This window comes from Musca autumnalis, unplaced genomic scaffold (assembly GCF_047663935.1).
Source record: "Musca autumnalis isolate F117 unplaced genomic scaffold, ASM4766393v1 scaffold_1, whole genome shotgun sequence".
Taxonomy (NCBI): domain Eukaryota; kingdom Metazoa; phylum Arthropoda; class Insecta; order Diptera; family Muscidae; genus Musca; species Musca autumnalis.
Genome location: NW_027411644.1, coordinates 4,164,767 through 4,189,409, shown reverse-complemented (window position 1 = coordinate 4,189,409; position 24,643 = coordinate 4,164,767). Strand labels below are relative to the sequence as shown.

The window sequence follows — 24,643 nt, the reverse complement described above, 5'->3', positions numbered from 1 at the left end:
AAAGTGTTGTTTAAGAGCAATTATAAATATAAATACATAAATAACATATTGGAAAATTTACTAAATGGTACCCCTTTTTTCTTTTCCGAAACTCTAACCTTTTCGTCAATTGTACTTTTCATAATTAGCGATTTTAAAATTAGACCAAATTTTTGATTGTGGTCCACTTCATCCCCTAAATATTTAACCTTTCGTTGGACACCCGAGTCTGGAGAGACTGGGGTGGACCACAATCAACAATTTGGTCTAATTTTAAAGTCGCTATGGTTGTCATAATTATGAAAAGAGACTTTTTCATTTTATTTTGTATTTTAAACCAGGTTACAATTATACTAGGGATCTGAGATTTCTGGTAGCTTACTGAAATTTTCCAAAGGATTAACAGAAAAGGAGTTATAAAGATTTTTTCACATACTTATCACATTCGGAACACATGAGTCTGGCCAGACCCATCCAGATTTTGGTGAAAATTTTCGGAATTTTTGCATTAGATTTATTCCAACATTATTTGACAAAATGAATACCCCTTTATGAAATTTGTCGCTACCACCTCCACCATGTATTCAAAATTACACATAAAGAGGTCCCAAAGGTAGAAGATGGGTGTAGAATTCATGAACGTACCGCAACCTAAATAATCCATTGGTAATAATTTCTGACATTATGCACATAATTATGCAAACAAAACATCTTACACAGACTTTCTTCTCTTTTTGTGAGGTGCTTCGGTTCCAGAATAGGGTTCACTATAGGATTGATGTATGTATACCTTCATTTACCTCTTGGTTTCACCGTTATTGCACTGCAATAAGTTGTAAAGTTATGCAATAAAAACTCTTCTTTCTAAAGAATACCCAGAAACAAAATGTTGTGTTGTACTTTGGAATATAAATAGGGTTTTCGAGGTTAGGCACAGGAAAACACAAATGTTTACTTCATAGATACATGTCCGTTTTTAGTGACTCAATCATATTGTTTAAATGAATAGTTTTCCTGTAAGTTTTTTGTCACATAACTTTTGTATGAAACTGTTAATAAAATTTACTAAAAAAATATAAATAATTATGTGGGTCTGGCCAGACTCGTGTGTTACGAATGCGACAAACAAGTTATGTGAGATCTTTCAAGAAAAATAGCTGTGGTGTCATGTCGAAACCCGAACTCCATACAACTGCGTATGCGTAATATTAATATACGCCACATATAACTCATACGCCTAATCGTCACCATATTCTGATGCAATTTTCAATTCGTAAATTCAGTGTCATGCTTAAGTGTTCCATACGCCATTTGACATTTTGATACGCCATTTTTGACTCTTTCAGAATTTTTGGTCGGCTGTCTCCTATCTGCTCTAGTTTCCGAAATATCCACGCTTCGACGAGAAAGCTTAATTTTATGAAATTAGTATTTAAAAAACTTGCAATTTTAGAAACCAAATTCAAAAATCAGAACTTTAATTTTCGATTTAGAAGGTTTTAATTTATTGAGGCAAAGATGGAAAAATGTTTTTGTCAATTTGTTCCATATGGTGTACAATATTTAACATTTGTGTCATAAGTGCGGATATGGAACAAATCGTCAAAATTTCTATTTTTAAAAATTTCTCTATAACTTTTATATTCCAATACATATTCCTCTATATTTTTTCAAATTTTTTACCTACTATTGTTAACAATTCAAGTCAAAAATATACATATATTCTTTAGTCAGCTCCACGCAGTTGTGATGCGAAACTTTAAAATGCTATTATCTCAAGACGGGAAACCAAAAACGCGGAAACGCTTGCTTATGGGATCCGTAATTGCAACAAAATCTACAATGTTATACCATTTCCGAAATATCATTTCTTGAATAGGATCGTTATTTTTAAACTTAGAAGCTTGAAATTAAGCAATAGCATGTATTTTAGTTTTATGTTTAGATTCAATCAAAAAACGAATTTTAAGATACGTCTTCGGGTATTAATAGTGATTAAAGGTGAACATTTTTCTTTAACTATTTTCTACATGCAGGTACTTTTTAGGGATCACAAATAATTATTGATTGCTTCTTCTTTCCATATACAAATTAAGCCAACGATATCGAAGGCATGCCATGTGAAATGTAGTATTCAACATTTTATTAAATTGTTCTTTACTCGTATCGAAAATAAAGAAAAAGTAAATGTAAGTATTACCGAAAAAGGATACTAATTATATATGGGGACTAGCAAAGTGCCCGCTACTTCGTATGCGGAAAAGATATAAAAGCAAATAAACAGTATATAATATGGAAATGGCGAATTTTAATCAACATTTATTTTTATTTTAGTACTGTTCCTCCCCCATTATGTCCGAAAAAGACCAGCCGTATCTCATCCTTAACCATTAACAGCGAGACCAACGTTGCACACCAATACTCACCCTAACTCCAAAACGCACAGATTCCAGCACTGTCCTGTCCCTACAGCCAACAACAAATTGAGTGTCATTAAGTACTTTTCGTATACTTACGACATATTTCAACCCTACACTGACTTTAATACAAAATAAAAACACTAATCGTAGTTCCAAATCTTAAGATTCCAGGTATATCCGTTCATCCAATTCCAAACTGTACCAAACTTAGTACCATTTCGTACTCTTCGTACCCATAAGTAAGATTTTCGAAAACTACCTCAATCCTTCACTTTAACGGCCATCTTAATTTCACATTTCAGCTCTATCCGTTCATCAAAATCCAAATTGTAACAAATTTAGTACCATTTAATACTTTTCGTAACCATAAGTACGAATTTCCAAAAGTTCCTCACTCTTACACTCGAACAGTAACCTTAATTCAAAATTTCAGGATTCCAGCACTATCCGTTCACTCAAATCTAAATTTTCCCAAATTTAGTGCTTTCTGTATCCAAAAGTACGAATTTCCAAAATTACCTCAATTCAACAATCCGACAGTAATCCTAATTCTAAATTTCAGGAGTCCAGCTTTATTCGCTCACCCAAATCCAAGTTGTACCAAATTTAGTTCCATTCATCTAAATCCAAATTGTACCAAATTTAGTACTTTTAGTACCCGTTAGTACGAATCTCCAAAACTACCTCAATCCTACAGCCCTACAGTAATCTTAATTCAAAACTTCAGGAGTCCAGCTTTTTCGCTCACCCAAATTTAGTACCATTTAGAACTTTTCGTTCCCATAAATACGAATTTCCAAAACTACCCCAATCCTACAATCCAATAGAAATATCAATTCCACATTTCAAGTTCCCAGTTCTATCCGTTCACCCAAATCACCTTTGTACCAAATTTAGTACCATTTAGTACTTTTCGTACTCTAAGTACGAACTTCCAAAACTACCTTAGTCCTACAATCCAACAGCAATATTAATTACAAATTTCAGGATTCCAGCTCTATTCGTTTACTCAAATCCAAATTGTACCAAATTTCGTACCCATAGGTACAAATTTTCAAAACTACCTCAGTGCTATGTTCAAACAATAAGCTTAATTCCGAATTTCAGGATTCCAGATATATCCGATCACTCAAATCCAAATTTGGTACCTTTTAGTACAATTCGTATCCAAAGTACGAATTTCCAAACCCACCTCTATCAACACACCAACATCAATATTAATTCCGAATTTCACGATTCCAAATGTATCCTATCATTGAAATCCAAATTTTACCAAATTTAGTACTATTTAGTACGTTTCCTACCAGTAACTAAAAGTTTCCTAAAATTTATCAATCCTACACTTCAACAGGTATTTTAATTCTAAATTTGAGGTTTGAAGCTACATAAGATCACCGAAATCCAAATTGTACCAAATTTAGTTCCATTTAGTACTTTTCCTACCCATAAGTACAAATTTTCAAAATTACCTCAGTGCTATGTTCAAACAATAAGCTTAATTCCGAATTTCAGAATTCCAGATATATCCGATCACTCAAATCCACATTTGGTACTATTTAGTACTATTCGTATCCAAAGTACGAATTTCTAATCCTACCTCTATCAACACTCCAACATCAATTTTAATTCCGAATTTCACGATTCCAAATATATCCTATCACTGAAATACAAATTGTACCAAATTTATTACCATTTAGTACTTTTCATTTCATTTCATTTCATTTCATTTATTTATTCATAATCATTAAGCCATATGGCCAATTTAATTACAAAGCAGAATTAATTAATGGCATGCAATATAACCAAAATCATACTACTATACTATATAATATAAAATATATAAATGTATCATGGACATGGTATTATTTCTATATTAAAGAAAAACAGTAAAACCATTATCAATAGAGAGACTGGTGTCTATTGCAAGTACCTTCTGATTTTATTTTTAAAGTCAGTTATAGTGTAAGAAAAATTTCGCTCGTCATATGGTATAATAGTGTTCCAGAGTCTACAAATTCGTACTTCGAAGGAATGTTGCATCATAAGAGAATTGAACCTAGGGCATGTCAATGCACTCATTCTTATAGATGGACCAAATGAAAATATAGACTGAATGTAATCCGGAGATCCATTTTTAAAGGCCTTGTAAAACATTAGAAGCAATCTGAGTTTAATGAAGCTATCAAATGAACACCCCAGAAAATCAGAATAATATTGTGAGACATGTTCTCTAGGACGTAACCCATACACATAGCGTATTATCCTGTTAAAACATCTTTTTAAATTCAATATACTTGTGACATTAGTTCCCGTATATACCTCTATTCCATACAAAATAACTGGCATCAGGAAGGCTCGTGCTAAAGTCTTCCTCATGTCGAGTGACAAATTACATGTAATTCCATAAAGGCGACGCAAACCAAAAGTAATTGCTGATAGAATATGATTATGGTGAACATTAAAGCTTAACTTTTGATCAACATATATTCCTAATGTTTTCATATGATCAACATATTCAATTACATTACCACCTATATGGATAAGGGGTACTTCACAAGAAGATACATTAAATATCATTGCTTTAGACTTGCATATGTTTAGAGAAATGAAGTTTTCAGAGCACCATTCTTCAACCCTTCTTATATATGTTTGAATGTTTGTCATTAACTCACGGACATTTTCTTTAGGTGATGTAAACAGCATTTGCATATCATCTGCATACAAATGAGCACAAACATCTGAAATTCTACAAAATATGTCAATTATATATAAATTGAAAAACAAAGGACCCAAAACTGAGCCCTGTGGGACTCCCGTTTCAACTCTCCTTACTAACGAAGCTACGTTGCCAATCTTCACAAATTGCTTTCTATCTAATAAAAATGCTTTCCTACCCATAACTAAAAATTTCCAAAACTTTATCAATTCTACAATCCAACAGTACTCCTTATTCCAAATCTCGGGATTCCAGCTATATCCGTTCACCCAAATCCAAATTGTACCAAATTTGGTACCATTTAGTACTATTCGTACCCACGAGTACGAATTTCCACAACTACCCCAATCCTACACGGCAACAGTAATCTTAATTCCAAATTTCAGGATTACAGCTGCATCCGATCATCGTAATCCAAATTGTAGCAAATTTGGTACCATTTAGTACTTTTCGTACCCATAACTAAAAATTTCAAAAACTTCATCAATCCTACACACCAACAGTAATCCTTATTCCGAATCTCGGCATTCCAGCTATATCCGTTCACCCCAAAACCAAATTGTACCAAATATAGTACCATTTAGTACTTTTTGTTCCCATAGGTCCGAATTTCCAAACCTACCTCTATCCAACACTCCAACAGTAATCTTAATTTCGAATTTAAGGATTCCAAATGTATCCGATCACCCAAATCCAAATTGTACCAAATTTGGTACCATTTAGTACTTTTCGTACCCAAAAGTAAGAATTTCCAAAATACCTCTATCCTACACTCCGACAGTAATAGTAATTCCAAATATCAGAATTCCAACTTTATAGGTTCGCCCAAATTCAAATTGTACCAAATTTAGTACCATTTAGTACAATTCGTACACATGAGTACACATTTTCAAAACCACCTCCTTATATTAACTCATCTTCTAAACCTTGATTTTCATTCCAAATTTCAAGATTTTAGCTCTATCCGTTCACGTAATACCAAATGGTACTAAATTTAGTAACTTTTAGTACTTTTCGTACACTTATAGTTCGAATTTCCAAAAACCCTTTTGTACACCTTTCTAGCTCTTCATCAGTGAACCTCATTCCAAATTTCAGAATTCTAGCTCTTCGCGTTTGCCTAATACTAAGGGTACCATATTTAGTACCTTTTAGTACTTTTCGTACCGTTCTAGTTCGAATTTCCAAAAACCGAGCCTTATCTGACCTATTCGGACCATGAGTGACCCTCACCCAAAATTTCAAGATTCTAGCTCCAGCCGTTTAGCCTGGGCGTTGATTATCAGTCAGTCAGTCAGTGAGTCAGTGAATCAGTGAGTCAGTGAGTCATCATTACTGAACTCTTTTATAAGTATAGATTTAATTTTGAGTGAAATCGGACACCTTTTCAAAATGAGGTTTTTGATTTCCTTTATTTTTTGCTGCAAAACATTTCAGTATATTTTCAGATTTTTTACTATCGGTTCCAGAGATATCACGCCTTGTAAAAACTATATGCAAAGAAATACTCATAACCTCTTTAATTAATATTGGTCCAATTTAAAAAAATCTTTTTTTGTTGTATTTCATTATTTTTTTTATCAGCTATTTAATAAAAAATAGAAAAAAATTGCACAGCGGGTTTGGATGCAATTTTCGCGATTTAATATTTAAAATCGATTTTTATCAGTGATTGTACTCTTCGATTTTCTTGAAATGTTTTTGTAATAAACTACGATCAATTACAAAAATTGTAAATCCTATTTGGTGGTTATTTTTAAAAATTTAGTCAAAAAAATCTGAAAATATACTAAAATGTTTTGCAGCTGAACAACATCGCCACTGCAAAAAAAGGAAATCAAAAACCTAATTTTGAAAAAGTGTCTGATTTCACTCAGAAATCCCCATATATAGTTAAATGAAATAAATTTTACTGTGAAATTCATTTCCGAAAACACAAAGTTTACAATTATTTTATTATTATAATAATTTTTTATTATTATTGTGACAAAACAAAATTCACTCATAATTTTTAAGAAAAATACAAGGACCTACTTAAAGAAAAATCAAATAATTATTTTCTTTTCTAAACATTTAATTTCATGCCATATGAAATCAAATCTCTTTTTTCTATTTCAAGTTCATTGCAAAAATTAAAAATGAAAACAAGCAATGAATTTAATATTGCTGTCATGTGTTTACCAAAAAAAGAAAAAAAGACTTGTCTGTGAACGGAATTACATGTAAATGTTCACGTACTACGTATTGCCTTTGTGTGTAGAACAATGTAATGTAACCCCATCATCAGCATCATCATCATCGGTGCTTATCTCACCACAGACATAGAATGAGAGCACCATAAGCGCCAGCGCCAACATTTTGCAAATATTTGACATAATTCAGTAGCGTTTAGGTGGTGTTTCTTGTCATTCCCTCTTCCCTCCATATGTGTGTGGGTATGTGTGTTGCCTGCTGCCTCTTTGGTTGTTTTTATTATATTTCATTTTACAATGCCAAAATAAAAAAATCACCCATCTGTAGTTAGCAAATGAATGTTGTCGTTGTTGTTGTAGTTCTTGTTGTACTACTTTGAATTGAATTGAATTTATGCGAATGTAAAAAGAAAACAACAACGACAACTTTTTTGTTGATGCTTTATTTTGGGAGGTTGGTTGTTATTTTTTCAGGTTTTGTTTTGATTCCCATATTCGCCTTATTACTTGGGTAAACGGGGTCGCGATAGACGACCGACCAACCATGCAAGGCATATGAGTTTGCATTCTGCCATAGCCATTAATCTTCGGAAGTGTTTTAATAAAAGCGATAGGAATTTGATTTGTGTTTTTTGTTTTGTTGTTGTACATACACTACGCACACACATACACACACATCACATACATAATGCGCTTATTGTATGTTGATGTTGTAGGCAGTTGTCGCATTCCTCCTGCTGCCTGCCGTAATAAGCAAATGGGAAAACATGAAAATGAACGAACGAACCGCAAACACCATACCATTTCAAACCACCGCATATCAGCAGGCAGCACCAACACGACGGCCAATCCAACTGAACCCAACTCAGCTCGTTTCAGCTCAACTCGACGCAATTCAATTCAACTAAACTAATAAAAAGGCCAATTGTTAGTCGGCGATTAATAGCAGGTTTCGAACCAATTTTAGGTTGTCTCTAATATTTCCGTGAATATGTATGCTATGTGTGAGTGATTGTGTGTCTGTGCGATTGTATGTGGGGGACAAGAGTAAAAAAGAAAACCGATGCTAAATATTGAGAATCAAAACAAAATATGGAAAAATGTGCCGCTATTAAAAGAAAAGCAATAGCAGCAATTATGGATGGATTTATGGCTCTGTGTTTTTATTTTTTATTATGGCGCGCACGACCTTTCTTATTTATCATATTTTTTGCCAAGGCATGAAGCACAGAAGGAGAGGGGGCAAGAAGCAGCAGCAGGTGGGGATTTTATTCACTCTTTATTGTTATTTATAAATATTGGATACCACGATGCAATCAAAAACTCGTCAAGTCAACTGAGACTTGCAACCAATCAATGAAAATCAAGTTGTGGGAAGGTACAAAGTGGAAGAAGTTCAATGATATGGGTACTTACTTTGGGTCCCGTCAGCATTTTCATTTAGTTATGCAAATGTTCATTCATTCTATCCCGGACTTTTTGATGGCTGACAAAATTGTTTATCTTTCGTTTCCTTTATGATTTTCAAAATTTACACTTGAAACTAAACCCCACCTCGAATGTCCTTCAGTTATGTGAGGCTGGTAAAAGGTGACTTGATAAAACTTTTTTTGTTTTACTCAAAGGTTTTATTTTACGTTCAAAACAGTCTAGAAAAAATGCCGCTAAAATTGATGTTGGCCTTTAATTTGGTTTGCGTGATTTACGTAGAATTGTTGCTTCGGTACGAGAATTGTGTTGGCAAGTAACAAGATTTGCGCTGGAGCGCCGTATCGCATGTTCTGTCTTGAAGTGCAGAGTTCACACTGGAGGCTTTTTTCAGGTTGACAAAAAATCGCCAACAACAACAAAAGCAGCAATGGCAATAATCAACCAACATCAACCTTACCAACTACCAGCAATTGCTGCTGCAAGTATTTTTGTGCAAAAAAACGAAACGAATATTCTTCGTTTTATTTCCGAATGATTTTATGCAGTACGTACGTAGCAGCATACTCTTGTCCACCATCACCATACCACATCTATGGATGTACAATGTACATACATACACTGGCATTTATGTATAGTTTTGTAAATGTTTGTGAATTTACAAGCCACGATACGGTACTAGGCCACTGCAGTCAAACCCCACTTTAAAAGTTTTTCCTTTTCCATTTTCGAAGCTAATTTTGAATAGGAAAAGGATGAATGGCCAACATAAATCCATCGAAGCCAGGATCCTCTGTTTTGGGGTATATTTAATGTAAGTATTCTATATACATATACATATTTAGTTATCTATGTACATATGTATATCTGTATATTTCTGTACATAACTACATTGCTGTATACCAACCATACAACACTCTACACAATTTGGAAGATGCATTTTCATTTTGTTTGTTGCATTTGACGCTAAATGCAATAACTGTTAATTTCTATGTGAGGCATTCGTGACAGGGGCGTTAAAGAAGCAGTTTCCAGACTTAAATTGACTTTATTTCAGGAATGGAGCTCGTCGGCATGTAACTGATGTCCTTCCATGGTGTTCATATTTTAATTCGGTCAGTTCTTCAAATTTATTGCAGCAGGGTGTTGGTATAAGAGGTGGGGCCCCTTGTTTTGATTACACTATGACAGAAATTGGTACTCAAGATCTGTGCGATGGAAAATTCCTTTTAAAGATGATGAGCCCTTGGTGAGTATATAAAGAACCCAAAAGGACATTTTCGCCATAGTTCAAGTTTCTGAGTTATGGCGTGATTCACTTTTGGATCGTTTCCCTGTAATGCTTGAGAAAACAGCTTCATATATATCTCTATTTTGTGATATTGTACTGTATTGTGGTACTAAAAGTACCACAAGATGCAATTTTTAACCATCCAAATATTCTACAAAAATTTTGGTCTGAAGATTTTTTTACTTTTACTTTTACCCGGTCACTTTCAGAAAAACCCTATGTTTTGTTTTCCTGTATATTCGATGTTAGTAATGCATAAATTATTGGTTATGTAGACATAAGCGATGGATCTGAAATATTTACCATAAACAGCTCTCGTTATCTAGAACACTGATACATAGCAACTTTTCTTGGAAAATAGATCCGGTTATCTAAATGTTTGAACCGTGCACAGCGTCATCTTTGATGAAAAACTAGTTTTGGCCAAGTACATTATTTCGATTTCGCACTATTTATTATGGATTAACATAAGCTGTAATTGGAAAAAGAAAAATAAATTAAGTTCCGACCTAACTGCCTAATAACTCATGAAAAATTAATATGTTCTATATGTTCAAAATATATTCCTATAAAATAAAATTTTTTAGACATATTCTCATCATATGAACCATGGCAGAACTACCAAGTAGTGGTATCACACCAGCTGATCGAATATGAAAAGTCAGATCCCTTTATAAAAAAATTATTTTTGTTTTAATTTCCCCAACAACATAAAGAAAGTTTTGACATAACATATTCAAAATTTTACGATGCCACTACCTGAGTAATTGTGCCATGATATGAACCTTTAAAAATAACACTAAGATACAAAACTTGAAAAAAAAATTTATTCAGGGGTTCTGATGTGGGTTGGTTTACGTGGTGGCTATTACCAACATAGTCTCATTTAGTATGTTCAAATACCGTTTTGATAAACACACCACCCGTTCATTTATTGCTGTTTCTTTGTAGTATATTGACAATTAAATCCTACCTGATGAGTTGAGAAATCGTAGAAGGTCTAGTTCGAATATCTCGGGGAGATCATGAGGAACAATCGTCCTAGAAATTTAAGCCAAACAAAGGAGGTGCTCGACAGTTTCCTCCTCTTCCCCATTTCTGCAGCTACAGTAGTGGTCGTTATGTGGTAGATTTAAGCGCTTTGTATGGTTTCCAGTAGCCCAGTGACCGGTTAGCACCGCAATAAGACTTGCTAGGTTCCGTCGATTTTGGCTGATTAGGAACATCGTGCGTTTGGTGTTGAAATGAGGCCATGTAGATTTTGATATTTGGCATGTTTTGGTTTTGTCCCATCTGATTTGTGCCAATGATATGTACCATTTGAAGATATCCCCTTCTCGTTACCGATAAGTTCCTTATGAGCTGGGATCCAAGTAAGAACTACTCTTGTCAGACGCCCTTACTTACCGAGTTCTTCTATACAGTCTCTCACTAGCTTTGATGTGACAGTCTTTGATTTTTGTGCAAGGAGCGCTGCTTGACTGTCAACGAAGATTCCTATTGGCCAGTACCTCCACCTGAAAAAAACACTACAGTCCTCATGAAGCTTTGTGGAAGTATATGTGTTTGCTTCTTCTGAGAAGACACCAGAGCCAACTCCACATTTTATCTTAGAGCCGTCTGTGTATACCTTGATATCATGTCCTATCAGTGCATTATAGGTAATTTGGCCTTTTTTTATACCCTCAGCATATATGCTAACGAAATCCGTTTCAGACAATTTGGAGTTGATTTAGCAATCTCCGTCCGTCGGTCTATCTGGCTGGCTGGACCGCACGATAACTCTCATCGGGATCAACAGATTCGGTCCAAAATTTGGCTTTCGTAATATTTTGTCCAAACTTACTTAAGTTCGAAGATGTGCTATATCGGCCCATTCCATCAGGTACCTCCCCCACAAAAGTTCGGAAAATTTGTGCGCATGATAACTCTTGAAGGGAGTAATCGATTTCGTCCTTACTTTGCCCATCGTGAAATTTCTACCAGACTTAGATGAGATAACAATATGGACTCAATCGGTCCACTCCTTCGGGTACCTCCCATACAAAATTTCGGAAAAGTTCAGTTTAAACCTGCACTCGAATCGCTTTGGTCTTTGTTGTAACAACTATTTACTGTCCCCTATACGAGGGTACAAATTTCATAAGAAGCAAGTCCATACTTCTTGAGAAAATAGCCTGAAAGGTGCAAAAACCTCCATGACACCTTGTGTAGTGGTTGGAACCCAACAAAACTCTCGAACGGATCTGCCGATTCGGTCCAAAATTTAGCCTTCGTAATATTTTGTCCAAGCTTAGTTTGAGTTCGAAGATAAGCCACATCGGTCCACACCTTCAGGTACCTCCCCCAAAAAAGTTCAAAAATGTTCGGACAAATTGTGCGCATGATAACTCTTGATAGGAGTGACCGATTTAGTCCATACTTCACACATCCTAATATATCTACCAGACATACATTAGGTTCGAATATGCACTATATTTGTCTACTCCTTCGGGTACCTCCCACACTAGGATAAGGTCACTTTAGGACCCGCTCTCGAATCACTTTGATTTTTGTCGGAGCAACTTGCATTGGCTTCAAAGATGGACAATACTAGTCCACAACTTCCGGTACTTCCCTCCAATATTTAAAAAAATGTCACAAAAATGGTATGCACGATATCTCTTGAACGGGGCAACTAATTTGGTCCAAACATTGGATCTCCTAATATTTTGTCCAAATTTAGTTTAACTTCTAAAATGGTCCATATCGGTCCTATCCTTAGGGTACCTTCCCCATAAAAGTTCAACATTTGTGTCTAATTGTAGTTTAGTGTCTGTTCGACATGGTGAGTATTTCTTAAAAGAAAATGTATTTTTAGTTCAAATCGGATGCTTTTTTGTGTTTAATATTTCCTTCACCAAACAAAAAATTAAAAAAAAATATTTTTCTGCAAGGAGGGCACCTTAAAAGAAAGTGATATAACTCAAAAAAAAAAAAAACGCAAAAAATCGCACCTTTGCTATTATGTGGGTGATTCAGAACCCTATGCTGAAGATATTCCCGGTGGCAGAATATCAGACAAGGTTGGACAATTTTGTAAATGTCTATAATATAAAACTATAATTTTGTAAAAAAAAATTCTTAGGTTGTATCCTATATGACGATTTTTTCTGCTGTAACACACACTTTGAAGAAAATTAAAACAGAAAGTATGCACCGCCACCATTCCACTGAATATCATATCTATGTATTTGATTATTGATTATTAATATTTGACATGTTCTTTCTTCGAAATTCGCGTTATTAAAAGTGCAAAAATCGATTTTTTGCCTAAAAACCTGTCCATATTACCTATAGAGCAGTGGTGATCCATTATTCATTCCATTCTTTCCTGGTTGGAAATTTTATTTTGAGGAGTGCAGTAATCAGCAGTAGTTTCTATTTGTCTAGGTAGTTTAAGAAGCATGTCCGTAGGCTATGTCTCTCCACATTCCTAAAGCTCGGAGCTTTGTGTCCTTACATGTCGCACTTGCTTTGATGTGTAAATCAATTTGGGTTCTGGTGTACCAATTCTCTTTTGTTGGTGTCCATGGAAGACGAAAATACCTTTGCTTAGGCCTCTTCGTAAAGTGATTTTGAAACGGTAAATGTAGAGAAAACTTTATACGGGCATAACTCTTTTCTTCACAACGGATTTCTGTCATCTATATATATAAAAGAGTAGTGAGGTGAGTGACTGACTGACTGCCTGACTGACTGATTGACTGACTGATTCATCAGCGCCCAGACGAAACCGCTGAAGCTAGAAAGTTGAAATTTTGGGTGTAGGTTGCTGTTGGGGTGTAGGGGTGAGATAAGGCTGGGTTTTTGGAAATTCGACCTAGAAGTGTACGAAAAGTACTAAAAGGTACTAAATATGGTACCCTTTGTATTAGGCAAACGGTAAGAGCTAGAATTCTGAAATTTGGAATGAGGGTAACTGATGGGGAGCTAGAAAGATGTACCAAAGGGTTTTTGGGAATTCGAACTATAAGTGTACGAAAAGTACAAAAGGGTACTAAATTTAGTACAATTGAGATTTGGGTGAAGAGATAGAGCAGGAATCCAGAAATTTTGAATGAAGGTCACTGATAAAGAGAAATGATGAAAGGTTTTTGGAAATTCGAACTATAAGGGTACGAAAAGTACTAAATGGTACTAAATTTAGTACAATTTGGATTTCGGTAAACGGATAGAGATGGAATCCTGAAATTTGATATGAGAGTCGCTGATGAAGAATAACGATGAAAGGTTTTTGGAAATTCGAACTATAAGGGTACGAAAAGTACTAAATGGTACTAAATTTAGTACAATTTGGACTTGGGTGAACGGATAGAGCTGGAATCCTGAAATTTGAAATGGAGTTACTAATGGAGAGTAACAAAGAAAGGTTTTTGGAAATTCTACCTATTAGTGTACGAAAAGTACTAAATGGTACTCAATTTAGTACTATTTGGATTTAGGTGAATGGATAGAGCTAGAATCTTGAAATTTGGAATGAGGGTCACTGATGGAAATTCGAACTATAAGGGTACGAGAAGTTCTAAATGGTACTAAATTTAGTAGAATTTGGATTTCGGTGAACGGATTGAGCTGGAATCCTGAAATTTTGAATGATGGCTGCTGATGGAGATTAACAAAAGTACTAAATGGTACTAAATTTAGTACAATTTGGATTTAAGTGAACGGATTGAGCTGGAATCCTGAAATTTGGAATGAGGGTTCACTGATGGAGATTAACAAAAGTACTAAATGGTACTAAATTTAGTACAATTTGGATTCGGGTGAACGGATAGAGATGGAATCCTGAAATTTTGAATGAGGGTCACTGGTGGAGAGCAACAAACAAAAGCGTTTGGAAATTCGAACTGTAAGTGCACGAAAAGTACTAAATTTAGTACAATTTGGATTTGGGTGAACGGATTGAGCTGGAATCCTGAAATTTGGAATGAGGGGTCACTGATGAAAGGTAACAATGAAAGGTTTTTGGAAAGTCGACCTATTAGTGTACGAAAGGTACTAAATGGTACTAAATTTAGTACAATTTGGATTTAAGTGAACGGATTGAGCTGTAATCCTGAAATTTTGAATGAGGGTTCACTGATGGAGATTAACAAAAGTACTAAATGGTACTAAATTTAGTACAATTTGGATTCGGGTGAACGGATAGAGATGGAATCCTGAAATTTTGAATGAGGGTCACTGGTGGAGAGCAACAAACAAAAGCGTTTGGAAATTCGAACTGTAAGTGCACGAAAAGTACTAAATTTAGTACAATTTGGATTTGGGTGAACGGATTGAGCTGGAATCCTGAAATTTGGAATGAGGGGTCACTGATGAAAGGTAACAATGAAAGGTTTTTGGAAAGTCGACCTATTAGTGTACGAAAGGTACTAAATGGTACTAAATTTAGTACAATTTGGATTTAAGTGAACGGATTGAGCTCTAATCCTGAAATTTTGAATGAGGGTTCACTGATGGAGATTAACAAAAGTACTAAATGGTACTAAATTTAGTACAATTTGGATTCGGGTGAACGGATAGAGCTGGAATCCTATAAGCGTACGAAAAGTACTAAATGGTACTAAATTTAGTACAATTTGGATTTGGGTGAACGGATAGGACAGGAATCTTGGAATTTTGAATAAGGGTGACCGATGGAGAGTAACAAAGACAGGTTTTTGGAAATTCGAACTAAAAGTGTACGAAAAGTACTAAATATAGTACAATTTGGATTTGAATTAACGAATAGTGCTGAAATTTGGAATAAGGGTCACTGATAAAGAGTAAGAAAGGTGTACCAAAGGTCGAAAAGCCCTAAATGGTAGTGAGTGAAACTTGGAGGTAACTTTAGAAAATCATACTAATGTGCACGAAGCAGTACTAACTGGTACTAAATTCGATACAATTTGTATTTGCGTGAACAGATTACTGTTGGAGTGTAGGATTGCGGTTACTTTGGAAATTCGTACTTATGAAAAAGTGCTAAATGAAAGTACATTGGCTATAATTAGGATTTAGGTGAACGAAAGAAGTGAGTTATGTAAGTAGTTTTTGGAAAGCCGTGTACGTTAAGCGGCAAATGGTACAAAATTTGGTACCTTTTGGTATTTGCTATATGGTACAGAATTTTGTACAATTTGTGATTTTGTAAAGGGGTGGAATTTTTAAATTTGAAATTCGGTATTAGATTAGCAATTGTTGTTTAGAGTGGAGGTAGGGATGACGTTTTGAAAATTCGCATTTATTTATACAAAAAGTACTAAATAGTAATATAATTGCTTTCAGCGGAACATATAACGTTGGAAAAGTGAATTGCGGTCGGGATATATGTTGAGTATAAGGAAGTAAGCTTTGAAACCTTTAATTATTTGGTAACATGTTGGTACCAAAACCATTTTGGTATTGTGTAAACGGTTAAAGTGAGAAATATCTACTATAGGTGAACGAAAAGTACTAAATGGTACTAAATTTGGTGTTGGGTGTAGGAACAAAGCTTGGATTATATAATTTGGACAAAAAATACGAAATGGAAAAATATTTGTTATGAAGATCAGTCTGAACTTGGAGATAAAGTTCGGAGTTCGGTTGGAAAATGTGCATAAAATCTTCAAAATGCTCTAAGTCTTCAAAATACCTCTTCTAATAAAAGTGGATTGAAGTAGACATTTTTTAAATAAAGCTTTTATAGCCTCTGAGTATTCAAGGTCCAAATGTAAAGAAAATTGGACAGTATAGATTTGTTCTATTTTTAAAAAACACTAAGTCGTGGGGTACCTTTATATGGGGATATATTTCGAAAATTTTACGAACCCATTCGGGTTCTTGGCGAAACCGCTGAAGCTAGAACCTTGAATTGTGAATGTGCGTTATTGTTGTTGTGAAGGGGTGAGAGAAAGTTTAGTGTTTGGAAATTCGTATTGGGAGGGAATTCTGTGTAAGTGAAGGAGTAAAACCAGAAGTCAAGTCTGAAATTTGCAATATGAGTCGGGTAGTAGCGGGTATTTGCTAGTTGTGCGTATAATTGTTATTAAATATTTCTATTTAATAACAATCATGCGTACTTAGGTTATAATGTTAAGGAATACAAATTTAAAATTTTTTCTTTCTAAATTTGTCAAAAAATTAAAAACTAGTTGATTCTTGCAGGTTCTGGAACGGATCAATTGTTTTGTATATTCTAAACAGCTTAGAGATCCTTTTTATTTTTTTAATGTTTTTATACCCTCAGCATTTATGCTAACGAGGTTATATACACTTTAGTACGGGCAAAATGTGCCTCATCGAAATAATAGTTTTAGACCCCATGTATGTTTGGACGAAATGTTTGGATTTAGCCATGTCCGTCCGTCTGTCTATCTGGTTGGCTGGAGCGCACGATAACTCTCCATCGGACCAACCGATTCGGTCTAAAATTTGACTTTTGTTATATTTTCTCCAAACTTAGTTTAAGTTCGAAGATGGGTTATTTCGGTTCACTCCTTCCGGTACCTCCCCGAAGTTCGAAAATTTTAGGAAAATGTGTGCGCACGATAACTCTTAAAGGGAGTGACCGTTTTAACAGGAGATACAAATATTTTCCCCAATCTGGCTTTTATAGCTCTTGGAATATGTTCAACAAAAAACAGAAATATCCACTATGTAAATAATATTCCACAAATTGGGAAATCTGAGCTTTTTTTTGCATCGTTAGTATTTGACCAATTTGGATGTATGCCAACCTATTTTGATGGGATGCATTACCTACTTTTGCGATGTCAACGTTGTTTGACCACCTACTCCAACATTCTTTGCATCAATATAAAGATGATCTTTTCTTCTTCCATTGGCGGCCTTTCCTCTTGGAATACTCCTACTAAAAGCGGAGACATACAATAAAACGGGACCTACATTAACAGACCTGTAGCTTGACTATAAAAAATGCTCAAATGGGATGCATTGCCGACTATTGCGATATCTCCGCTGTTGGAATTGTTGGACCACCCATGTCAACCTACTTTGCATCATTGTAAAGGTGGGATTTTCTGTTTTCATAGTTAAGGTAAAGTCACATTAATCAAATATTTGCTCCACCTGTGATATTTTTGTCATTACAATCATAAAAAATAAAAGTTGGCTTGGATTATCAACTATAACGATATGTTTGTTCTTTGACAGCCTAGGACAAATAAGTTTTTTGCCCATTCCGACCCTTGAATATGATCCGATCACCAAATCAACAGTCTTCTTCTCCTCCCGGAACCCCATCAACACCCAAAATTTAGTGACGATCCGACCAAAAATTCGATCTGTAGCGTGAATGAATGTCTCATTTTGGTACATATGTATAAGTATAGGTCTACAACAATTATTTCAATGCGTTTCAAACTTTTGGGCCAAACCAAGTTATAATACCCTTCCCGCATAGTGGTGTAGGGTATAAAAATTAGAGTTGGGTAATCTAGTTCCTAGTTCCTTGTACTAGTTGCAAAACGTATGAGTAACATCATGAAATATAACGTGTGATAATAAGTATACGCAGTTTGTTCAAAGAAAAAATATGGGCCATTAGAACTGCGAAGTGAACTAGATAGTTCCATATAGCTCCTTTGGCACAACTCTAATAAAAATGGTAAAATCAGTCAGAATACAGGACTTAATCTAGATTTATGCTAAAAAAGTTGAACTTTTTTGTGTAAGGTACCCGAATGCGTGAACCGATATATCCCATCTTTAAACCTGTTCTATATTTGATGGAAACATGAGCAAAATTTATATAAAACAAGTAAAAAAGTATAAGTCGGCTTAGCCGACAGAGATATACCCTCAGCCTGTGTATTTTGAAACAAATTTTTGCCAAAAAAATGTATTTACGCGGTTTCAAAAATGTTGGGCGTTTGAATCGACAAAAATGTTATTAGGATTAAAGATCAAAGATTTTGCGGAGGAAATATCAGGTCTTAAAGTGAACTTATCCGAAATTTTGTGTGGGAGGTACCGGATGGAGTGGACAAATATAGTCCATATTTGAACCTGATCTATATCTGGTAGATATACTAGGATGTGTAAAGTATGGACCAATTCGGCCGTACGAAATTTTTTTCCGAACATTTTTGAACTTTTTGTGTGGGAGGTACCTGAAGGAGTGGGCCGATATGGTTTATCTTCGAACTTAAACTATGTTTTGACAAAATATTACTAAGGCCAAATGTTGGACCGAATCGGCAGATCCTTTCTAGAGTTATCTTGCGCTCCAACCACTTCACGCGGTGTCATAGGGTTTTTTTGCACCTTTCATGCTATATTCTCAGGAAGTATGGGCTTGCCCCTAATGAAACTTGTACCGTCGTATGGGGGGCTGTGAATACAAGTTGCTAAAACAAAAATCAAAGCGATTCGAGATGACGCTAAACTGAACTTTTCCGAAATTTTGTGTGGGAGGTACCCGAAAGAGTGGACCGATTGAGTCCATATTGAAACCTTATCTAAGTCTGGTACACATTTTAAGATGTGCAAAGTATGGACCAAATCGGTTACTCCCTTCAAGAGTTATCGTGCACACAAATTAAAGACATGTGTCGGCTCGTTTTAAAAGTTTTTGCAGCAGGTTGTCCTCTTGGTCCCTATTATAACGTACAAGTCAACACTTCCTATTATAATGGCTAAAAAACTATACAAATTGAGAATGCGTACCTCAAGTTCAAGGGTCAATATCCTATAACACCTTCAGTTTTGCCAGTTAATGAGTTGTTAGAGGATCGTTTTGAAATGTTTATCAAATGTACTCCTTGTGTACTCCTGTTTACAGCGATATAATGTGTTGCATGGGTTCGTGCACATAGTAATATTTCATTCAAACGAACATCAAGTTCCAACAAGGCAGAATAACACCTACTTCCCCCTCAAAAGTTCACAAATTAGCGTTAGTGCAGTTCAAAGGCTGTGCGAGAATCGTCTTGCAATTTTCATCGAAGGTAGTCATTCTTGTTCTGATATTTTTTGTCGTAATGACTCAAAAAGTCTACAAATTCCAACTGCGACCAACTAAAATAATTGGTCGGCACTATAACTATCATGAGGATTGACTCACAAAATTAGATCCTCTTTCACAATGAACTATGTTGGTCCATTCCTCCAAGTACCTCCTCTACACTTTTGCGCTTTAATCCAAATCAAATTTATTAGCAACATGTCCGCAATTGTTCGGAACCTTTACAATTGTAAAGTTTGATCGAATTTGAATTCGAAAGTTGGGGACTCGGCCGTTGATAAGCGGGAACGACGAGATCATTAATTTTGGGAACTCGGTTGATGATGATCGGAAACGACGAGGTGATAAAGTCCGGATACTCTGCTGGTGATGATCTGGAACGAGGACGAACGAATGACGAGGTGATGAAGATCGGGAACTCTGCTTATGACTATTATAATTACTGCTATGATCTCTCATACCGACGTTCCTGTGAGGTACAGAATACCTAAATCTCTGTGTAGGATGGAGAGCAGAAACTTCCGTGTGCGACAGAAAACCAAAGTGTCCAATGTAATAATATGACCGCCACAGGGATAGTCTTTCCAAAATTTGTCAACGCAACCTCTCACCCAGTATTACCTTGGCGGATAGTCAGTCCCCTGCAGAAGCAAGCTGATTTAAACGGCGAAATTTGAAATACCAAAGACTCAGGTATTATAAAGTGAATGAGAATTATTTCCTTTAAGAGCCATTGATGAAGGTGCAGCGAAGTGAACTAAATCTATATGTATTAGGGAGGGTTGTGTTATGGAGTTGATTCATTGAGGCTTGTAGTAGAATGTGTATATGGCAGTTTTATGCACGTGAACATTTTGTCGCGTTACATTTTTCCTCTGCCCTAATTTATATTTCAGATTCTCAAGGTATAAACCGTATTTTGAAGCTTTTGTACTGGGATGCCTGTAATTTGGAATTTTGGATTCTCATTGGTTAGAACGCACCGAGGTCTCTCATTAATATTAAACACTGTAATAGTTAATCAGCTAGATCCCGTTTCATTGATAAGGGAGAAGTTTTTCTTTTGTCCCCTTGTGGATGTTTGCGGCAAATATTTTGTCTTCTTAGGTGTCATGCTAAACCCATCAGGGAATATTGCGTTTATCTTTCATCATCATCATTACAGATGCTGAGGACATCAGAAACTATCTTCGTCCGGTAGATCATTCAGCATCAACTATTTCTTCTTGAATTTTCTTTGGTTTAATTCGAAATTTCTTTATTTTTAATTGCAGGCCTAAAACATTTAAGATATGTTAAACATAACGGTAAGTCTAATAATCAATCAAATTCTTGTAAATGCTTTTGATCAATTTTAAAGAAAACTAGAATTTTTATGGAAAATCTTCCATTCGCAGAACACTACTGTTCTATTTTCGGTTTTTCGAGATTATAAAATCATATATTTTTGGGTTTTAATGAATACTCCTAGGCTATGCGAACATGTGCGCTTGTAGGGAGTTCGAGGACATGCCAGAGTTTCAATATGACATATAACCATTCCTACTCTACAAAATCTGTGTGTTTTTCTGTGCGCTGTTGTGTAAATGGGCCTTTGGAATGATGTCTACTGCCTGCTAGAGTCAGCCAGCCTCTCGGTGGTAGTCATCATTGTCAAGCCACACACAACAAACGACTGACGGACGGAAAGCAAAACGAAAAACCGTTCGTTCGTTACGTACTTTGTTGTTTTGCACATGCGCCAGACTCAAAATATGTTTGCAACTTTCCCCTCAGCTTCATTCAATTAACAGGCAACGTGTTTACCAACAAACAATGCCAACTCGCATCATCATCATCGTAGTCACCATCATCATCATCATGCCTTGCCAAGCCATGCCGAACAAAGCCATATACTAACCATCATCATTATCACGGTAACAATAATGAAGAAGATCATCATCGGCGTTGCCGTCGTCATGGCACTATGTCGTCGTTAAAACGAATTGCGAACAATGAAAAAAAGTTTATTTACCAAGCAGCTTACATCAGGGCCAGAGCCAAGCTGGATTCCATACGACAAACCAGCCAACCAACTACTGTACGGAGGAGCTTTACTCTTGCAGTATAGACCATGGCAGGCTGGTATGCGAATGGAGTCCGAGTCCAAATAAAACTGGCCATTATTCTGTGTGTTATAAAAGTTATGCTGCCGTACTGGTCTTACCGCGCTGCATAAACAATCACCTACCAGTCAGCGCCATACATTCATACTTTTGCCCAACGACCGGCTGCCTGCCAGATGATTATTGTGATGATGGTGGGTGAGTTCGCCCGACTGACTGTTCGACAGACTGGCATAGGGGGGCAAATAGGCAAAACAACAAACAGACAGGTCGTCATTCATACATTTCCCCATCCACCATACGATGTTGCTGGCATTAATGTTGCGCTTTGCTGTGTTGTTTGCGTGGAAGCAGCCTACACTGAACCCACTCACACTGCCAGCTCGTAACGTAAACTCATACATACATTATATACACACTCTCATATACATTGTATCTCGGTGTCTATGTATATATGACTAAAACCTACATCCGTATATACGGATGAAGAGTTTTAATATACCACCAGTGTGTGTATGTGTGTGCGTGTGTTTGTGAAGAATGTTTTTATATTTTATCTGAGCTAACTCCGGTATTCGCCCATTTGTTGGTATGACAAAAACTTGGCAGTATTCTGTTGACGCTATTCTGAGCTGCCATTGTTCAAATCCATTAAAAATGACAAACAACAATGTAGCCAAAAGTCAAGTCGCGAATTCTAGGGTAGTTCAAATGTCTTCAAGGCTTATTCAAAATGTTATGAGGAGCCAGTGTTGCGACCATTACTGACTGTTCATGTGTAGCGTACAGAGATGGTGATTGTTTAGCTGACTTTTTTGCATGGCATGGCACTCTTTTGTCGTTCTCTTATTTTGTGCGCAAAACCGCTTTTTTCAGTTTAATAACAGCGTTTTTTGTGTGTTTCGATTTGTGGAATGGAGGACAGATGCGTCATTCAGCTACGGTTTCAAATCATTTTTTTAATGTTGGCCGTTAGAGTGCATTGACGAAGAATCGAAGCGAATTTTGGGCCACAGCAACACCGAGCGCAAAACAAAAACAAAAAGATAAAAATCAATGACTGATTTTACGATGAGGCGAAAATCTGATCGTTTTGGAGTTCAGTGCAGTTGGATGAGCACTCGATTAGTGAATTTAAGTGAATTGAATTTAAAGAATACTTGGAGGGGGCGAAGACACGTTCTTGGAGGAGGGTATTAATATTTTTGTTATTTCTGGTAAAATAATAAAGGACTTCGAAAGGCACATTTGAATTAGGTCGTACTTTTTCTTTGCTCTTATATGTACATCAGGTGACATAAGTCAGAATCGTATGCTGCTTATTGGTCTTTAAGGCTTCAAAGAAAATCTCAATATAAATTGAAGCAGAAACATTTAAGTTCGAAAAGAACTTTCTTCTTGACGATCAACCATGCTTTCTCTACATTTCTACAATACTCGGTCGTTTGGAATAGGACACCTGTATAGGATATTCTTCCTCTAAACTAGTACATTAATTCTGCATGACAATTTTTGGTGTAAATACATTTTTATCAACTTTGTCGAAAAAGATACCATCAGTGTGTAACTATAAAAAAATAATAACTAGAGTGGTGGACCAAAATATGCAAAGAATTAATCACAAATTAAACAAAACAAGCGAAGGTGACAAAAAACTTTTTGAAGTTTCCATCATAAATTTTTAGTCGTTTGTTGGGCAGGTGTTATCAACTGCAGGTTATCCCACTGATAGACATAATAAACACAGAATAAAACAAATATAAAAAATTTAGTGCGAGAGATGTTTGAAGGGTATCAGTGTAAAATCACAAGAACTACCTTCAATGAAAGTTGTCGAAAAATGGTAAACTTTGTATTTTTAGATTCACTTTGGCAGTTTTGTTGAGATGTGTGTTTTACTTACTATTTGTAGGTAAGTCAAGCTTAATCTCATATTTGTTGTTTTCAAATTAAAAAAACAGTTTAAAGTGGGATGTAGTTAAAATTGATTACTTTAGGGGATGGCAGAGAAGACTAATTTCGTCCAATGCCACTTGGACTCATCAGTTCTCTTAGTTCTTTGTACTGAAACAAAGAACCCTTCGCCAATTTTATTCTTGAGCTCGAGTCGTCATAAAATTGGGGAAGGGTTCTTTGTTTCAATACAAAGAACTAAGAGAACTGCTTAGTCCAAGTGGCGTTGTCTAGTCTAGTCTGTCATCCCCTAAAGTAATCAATTTTAACTACATCCCACTTTAAACTTGTTGATTTTTTAAATTTGAAAACAACAAATATGAGATTAAGCTTGACTTACCTACAAATAGTAAGTAAACTTCGTGTGGGATGTCCGATGGTATTGTCCGATATATGAGTTTTTGAAAATTGATATACGTTTGAGAGAAATACTATGATGGGCAATGGTAGGACAAATGTCAGTCCCACTCGTGACCATCGGACATTTAAGTTTGCCTCCGTATGATTTGTTAGAGCTTTTGGACCATTATGTCTGGAAGCATGGACTTGCCTCCGAAACACATTATAC

At 35.6% G+C, this 24,643-nt stretch overlaps 2 protein-coding genes across 2 annotated transcripts in view; both read right to left on the bottom strand.

The window, feature by feature from the left end:
- The window catches only part of tara (SERTA domain-containing protein 2 taranis), a 100,169-nt gene extending 91,007 nt beyond the window's left edge, over positions 1-9,162 (bottom strand). The window contains exon 1 of the mRNA XM_073961381.1: positions 8,724-9,162. Coding sequence (XP_073817482.1) covers positions 8,724-8,747 — 24 coding nt within the window. The 5' untranslated portion in view covers positions 8,748-9,162. The remainder of the gene's footprint in view (positions 1-8,723) is intronic.
- The window catches only part of LOC141389614 (uncharacterized), a 136,851-nt gene continuing 112,921 nt past the window's right edge, over positions 714-24,643 (bottom strand). Inside the window, exons 3-4 of the transcript XR_012409126.1 lie at positions 10,330-10,498; positions 714-802 (exon numbers count right to left, since the gene is read on the bottom strand). The gene's annotated coding sequence lies outside the window, so the exon portion shown is untranslated. The remainder of the gene's footprint in view (positions 803-10,329; positions 10,499-24,643) is intronic.